The sequence below is a fragment of the Balaenoptera acutorostrata genome, chromosome X (assembly GCF_949987535.1).
Source record: "Balaenoptera acutorostrata chromosome X, mBalAcu1.1, whole genome shotgun sequence".
Lineage (NCBI taxonomy): Eukaryota > Metazoa > Chordata > Mammalia > Artiodactyla > Balaenopteridae > Balaenoptera > Balaenoptera acutorostrata.
This window is the reverse complement of record NC_080085.1, coordinates 112,737,874-112,743,989: the sequence shown is the minus strand read 5'-3', so window position 1 is coordinate 112,743,989 and position 6,116 is coordinate 112,737,874. Positions and strand designations below refer to the sequence as shown.

At 39.8% G+C, this 6,116-nt stretch overlaps 1 protein-coding gene across 1 annotated transcript; it reads right to left on the bottom strand.

Moving 5' to 3' along the window:
* Window positions 1-237: 237 nt before the first annotated feature.
* On the bottom strand, window positions 238-856 carry LOC103012980 (coiled-coil domain-containing protein 169). The gene is given in 2 exon segments (XM_028166176.1): window positions 238-603; window positions 605-856. Coding segments are annotated over 2 exon segments (618 nt in total).
* Between the last annotated feature and the right edge of the window lie 5,260 nt (window positions 857-6,116).

Sequence of the window (6,116 nt, the reverse complement as noted above, 5' to 3'; positions counted from 1 at the left end):
TTTCTAAAATAATTTTTGAAACTAGACTAAATTACTAAGAAAATTACTTTCAGGTAGACAAAGGAACACACTTCTGGAAGAGGAGCTAAAGAGGTTTAATAGCTCTTTCTTATCTATCTCATCCCCTGAAAAATGTGTTGAACAGTAACTTCACAATTTGAATATTACAAATGAAAAAATGGAAGAAATAGAAATCCACCCAGTTCTGGAATTATGGATTGAGTTTTGGAAGATGATTTATCTTGTAATCTTTTTTGCTGGTCCTCTCTTGGCATTTACCATTTTCTGATTAGCTGGATTATATCTTTCTGTTTTCACTGGATTCTCTTTCATTCTATGCAGTTGATTCATTGGTTGTCTTTTAGAAACTTGGTGTGAGCCAGAGACCTGAGACATTTTAGCTAGGTATATACGACGTTCATCATTGATCTTGTGGTAAGCCTTTGATTCTCGTTCCAGTCTAAGTACATAGTCTTTCACTTGATTTTCAAGGCTCCTTTTTTCTTTTGCTAGCTGTTTAAGTAATGTACTTAAGGATTCCACTGGCATCCGCTCATAGACATGAATAGAAGATAGTCTATGTGAAGGATTTCCACGGATTTTTTTCCATTTTCTCTCTGAGACTAACAACTTGCTTTTCTAGTTGATCATTCTGTTCAAGTTGTGTCTCATAACAGGTTTTCCACTCACTGCCTTCATTGTCAGTACTGAGTTTGGCTTCCAGTTCCACTACCTTTTGTCTTATTTCAAGTATTGAGATTTGTATTAAGTCTTTCATATGGATTTCTTCCAATAACTCCAGTTTAAGGAGGTCAGTGCTCATACCTTAGAAGGTGTCACTTCTTTCATCCCCCATAGTGTCAGGTCAGAGATCTCCCACACCCTTCCCCTCAGCACAGCTTAGAGCAGAAGACCTGAAGGGACATCCAGAAGCTGGGGATGAGGAAGTGTTGTCATGAGCTGTTGGCATGGTGAACTGACTCTTAGAATTCTTGGTTGAGTTTCTTTCCCCCAGCACTTTGAATATGTCATAATACTGACTTCTTGTCTCCACTGTTTCTGATGAGAAGTCAGCTGTTAATTTTATTGTGGTTCCTTTGTATATGACACATAATTTTCTTCTCACTCTTTTCAAGTTTCTCTCTTTGGCTTTGGCTTTCAACAGTTTGACTATGATCTCTCTAGCTGTGAATATCTTCGAGTTTGTGCTATTTGGAATTCATTGAGCTTCTTGGATGTGTAGATTAATCTTTTTTTAAATGAAATTTGAGAAGTTTTCACCCACTATTTCTTCAAATACTTTTTATGTCCCTTTTTTCTCCACCTCTCTTCTGGAACTCCCATTATGCATACGTAGTGTGTTTGATGGTGTCTCACTGGCCTTTGAAGTTCTTCAGTTTTCTTCGTTCTTTTTACGTTCTGTTCCTTAGACTAGATAATCTCTATTGATCTACCTTTTTTTAATTTTAATTTTTAATTGAAGTATAGTTGATTTACAATGTTTCAGATGATCTACTTTCTGTTATCAGCTCAAATCTGCTGTTGAGCCCCTTGAGTGAATTGTTCATTTCAGTTGTTGTACCTTTTAATTCCAGAATTTTCATACATTTCTTTTTTATAATTTGTATGTCTTTATTTATATTCTCTATGTGAAGAGTCATTGTCATCATATATTCCTTTAATTCTTCAAACGTGGCTTCTTTTAGTTCTTTGAACATATTTATAATAGCTTATTTGAAGTCTTTATGTACTAAATCTATCATCTAGGCCCTCTCAGAGACAATTTATATAAGCTGCTTTTTTTTTCTGTGTATGGCTGCACCTTGTTTCTTTGTTTTTTAATTTTAATTTTTTATTTTTGTTTAGTGATGTGCTTGGACTAATTATGTAGTGTCTATGTCCCCTGTAGAGTATGAGAACTGGAATCTCTGCTCAGTTGTTTTGTTTTGTTTTTTTTTTTAAAGATTTATTTATCGATTGATTGCTGTGTTGGGTCTTCGTTTCTGTGCGAGGGCTTTCTCTAGTTGCGGCAAGCGGGGGCCACTCTTCATCGCGGTGTGCGGGCCTCTCACTATCGCAGCCTCTTTTGTTGTGGAGCACAGGCTCCAGACGCGCAGGCTCAGTAGTTGTGGCTCACGGGGCCTAGTTGCTCCGCGGCATGTGGGATCTTCCCAGACCAGGGCTCGAACCCGTGTCCCCTGCATTAGCAGGCAGATTCTCAACCACTGCGCCACCAGGGAAGCCCCTGCTCAGTTGTTTTTTTTAAAATTCTTTTTTTAAAACTTTTTATTTTTATTATTTATTTATTTATTTATTTAGTTATTTATTTATTTATGGCTGTGTTGGGTCTTCATTGCTGTGCGTGGGCTTTCTCTAGTTGCATCAAGCATGGGCTACTCTTTGTTGCAGTGCACATGTGTCTCATTGCAGTGGCTTCTCTTGTTGCAGAGCACGGGCTCTAGGCGCACGGGCTTCAATAGTTGTGGCACACAGACTCAGTAGTTGTGGCGCACGGGCTTAGTTGCTCCGCGGCATGTGGGATCTCCCCGGACCAGGGCTCGAACCTGTGTCCCCTGCATTGGCAGGAGGATTCTTAACCACTGCGCCACCAGGGAAGTCCCAAAACTTTTAATTTTATATTGGAGTATAGCTGATTACCAATGTTGTGATAGTTTTAGGTGCACAGCAAAGGGACTCAGCCATACATATACGTGTATCCATTCTCCCCCAAACTTCCCTCCCATCAAGGCTGCCACATAACATTGAGCAGAGTTCCCTGTGCTATACAGTAGGTCCTTGTTGGTTATCCATTTTATTTTTATTTTTATTTTTTTTTGGCAAATTAATACATTTATTACCTATGATCAGCAGATATATTGCTCACTTATTCTCTCCATGTTTAAAAAGAATTTCAAAATAACAAAATAATTATATACACCATACAATTCAGGGTAGGGTTGGGCTCAGGGGACCACTTCATTGTTCACAGCGTGGACAGAAACCTCTGTCTCCAAACATTTTTTGAGCTAGTTTAACTTTCAGCTCTGAGTCTGGTCTCAGTCTTGAAATCACAGAAGGTTAGGGCCTGGAATTTTCTCAGCCATAGGGATGAAGTTCTAGTTCAGACAGGAGGAAAGGGCTTCCTGGAAGGGACCAATAAAGTCTCTGATGCAGAAACATGAGGAGGCAAGGGCAGAGGGCACTGGGGCTGAACCAGAGGGGCCTGGCATGGGGGAGGGTGAGGAGCCCACTCCCGATCCAGCATTTCCTTGTACTCACCCCTGCGTCTCCACTCAGTAGAACAGGGGCTGCCTTAGAGCACCAGCAACTGGTAAATCTGATGGAGGAACTTTCTCCTTGTAGCTTCCAGAACCTGAAGACAGGACCCAGTAGGAACTCTGACTGGATTCATGAGATCCCAGGATGCCAGGGAGTTACGTACCCTTGATTATTGAGATGGCCCTGCCAATATGCCCAGCTCCTGGAAGGCACGGTCAGGTAGTTTTGAGAAATATTGTATGATATCCCTTATATGCGGAATCGAAAAAGAAATGTTACATATGAACTTATTTGCAAAACAGAAACAGACTCACAGACTTAGAGAATGAACTTTCTCTTTCTCTGTCTGACTTCACTCAGTATGACAATCTCTAGGTCCATCCATGTTGCTGCAAATGGCATTTTTTCATTCTTTTTTATGGCTGAGTAATATTCCATTGTATATAGGTACCACATCTTCTTTATCCATTCCTCTGTTGATGGACATTTAGGTTGCTTCCATGTCTTGGCTATTGTAAACAGTGCTGCAATGAACATTGGGGTGCATGTATCTTTTCAAATTATGTTTTTCTCCAGATATATGCCCAGGAGTGGGATTGCAGGGTCATATGGTAGCTCTATTTTTAGTTTTTTAAGGAACCTCCATACTGTTCTCCATAGTTACTGTACCAATTTACATTCCCACCAATAGTGTAGAAGGGTTCCCTTCTCTCCACACCCTCTCCAGCATTTATTGTTTGTGGATTTTTTGATGATGGCCATTCTGACCGGTGTGAGGTGATACCTCATTGTAGTTTTGATTTGCATTTCTCTAATAATTAGCAATGTTGAACATCTTTTCATGTGCCTCTTGGCCATCTGTATGTCTTCTTTGGAGAAATGTCTATTTAGGTCTTCTTCCCATTCTTTGATTGGGTTGTTTGTTTTGATGATATTAAGCCTCATGAGCTGTTTGTAAGTTTTGGAGACTAACCCCTTGTCAGTCACATCATTTGCAAATATTTTCTCCCAATCTGTGGATTGTCTTTTTGTTTTATTTATGGTTTCCTTTGCTGTGCAAAAGCTTTTGAGTTTAATTAGGTCCCATTTGTTTAATTTTGTTTTTATTTTCATTATTCTGGGAGACGGATCGAAAAAGATATTGCTGTGATTTAAAGATAGTGCTGTGAACACTCAGAGAGTGTTCTGCCTATGTTTTCCTCTAGGAGTTTATAGTGTCGTGTCTCACATTTAGGTCTTTAATCCATTTTGATCTTATTTTTGTGTATGGTGTTAAAGAATGATCTTGCTCTTATTTTTTCTTTCTTTTTTCCCTCGTTCTCATTTTTAAGCCTAGCTACCTAGAGTTAACCCTTGGGTCATCATAGTCTAGTGGTCAGCCAGTTATTGGTCCAAGATTTTGCTTAAACACTTTAGCCAGTAAGGCTTTCCATCCTTTTTCCTAGGGAATCTGTTTATGTGTTGGTACACTCATTCTAAGTTCAGGCAGTTAAAAAATCTCTGATTTTCACTTTCTGCTTGTACACGGCCTCAAAGTCAGCCATGAATGAATAGTTAACTGGGGCCATCTCTGGTCTCCCCTGAGCATGTGTGCAGCCCTGTGTATGTATTAATACATAACCTTCCAGATCCCCTGGAATAAATGAGAGCTTATCAAAGCACCTTATGGTTGGTCTCATTTTCCAGATCTCCTTTTAAAATTTCTGACTGGTCTGTTGCTTGCTCTAACCAGTATCACAGCCTTAGGCAGCTGTGACACTGACCTTCCCTGATTATTTTCCCCTAAGATCATTATTGGGCATGAGGCTTTTCTGTACAGCTTCAGATTGGGTCAGCCCTTTCAGCTACCATGAGACTGCCAGTTCTCTGGTCCTCAAGGTTACTGCACCTTGGAAGTAGGGACATGGGAGCAGCCCCAAGTCAAAATACTACAGATCCTGCTGTTCTTGCTGCAGTTCAGCAGCTTTTCTTGTACAAACACTTTTCAATGTGTTGTATGCTTTTCGTTAATTTCCAGGGTTCTGAAATGGTTGATTTTGACAATTTGTCCAGTTTTATCATTATTTTGGGGCGAGAGGATTTGGTAAGGTCCTCACTGGGCCATTCTGGAAGTCCCACGATGTCTAGTCATTTTTTTGAACAACTTTTGGAGATGTAATTCATAAACCATACATTCCACTCATTTAAACTGTACAATTCAATATTTTTAGTATATTCATAAGATTGTGCAATCATCACCACAATCTAATTTTAGAACACACCTAGTAATTTTTGATTGGATACCAAACATTGTGCATTTTACCTTGTTGAGTGCTATATATTTTTGTATTCTTATAAATATTCTTAAATTATGTTTTGGGATGCAGTTAAATTACTTGGACACAGGTTGATCCTTTTGGGTCTTGCATTTAGGATTTGTTATGTGGGACCAGAGTAGTGCTTAGTCTAGTGCTAATTATTCCCCACTATGAGGCAAGACCCTTCTGTGTACTCTACCCAATGATCCATGAATCTCGAGCTCTTCAATCTAGCTGGTGAGAACAGGCAACTTTCCTGGTCTTGTTAGAGTGCCAGCCACTGTTACCTCTAATCCTTTGGATGGTTCTTTCCCCAGCCTTGGGTAGTTTCCTCATACACATGTGCTGGTCCATCTGGTCAGTATTCAGATGGATCCTTGAGGAGGGCCATCTGAAGATTTCTGAAATTCTCTTTCTATGCAGCTTTCTTCTCTCTGGTCCTCTATTCTGACAACTTTAGCCACCATATTGTCTCTAGACTCTCAGCTCCATCTCAACTTTGGGAGTCTGCTGCCATCAACCTGGCTTCCTCCTTCATGT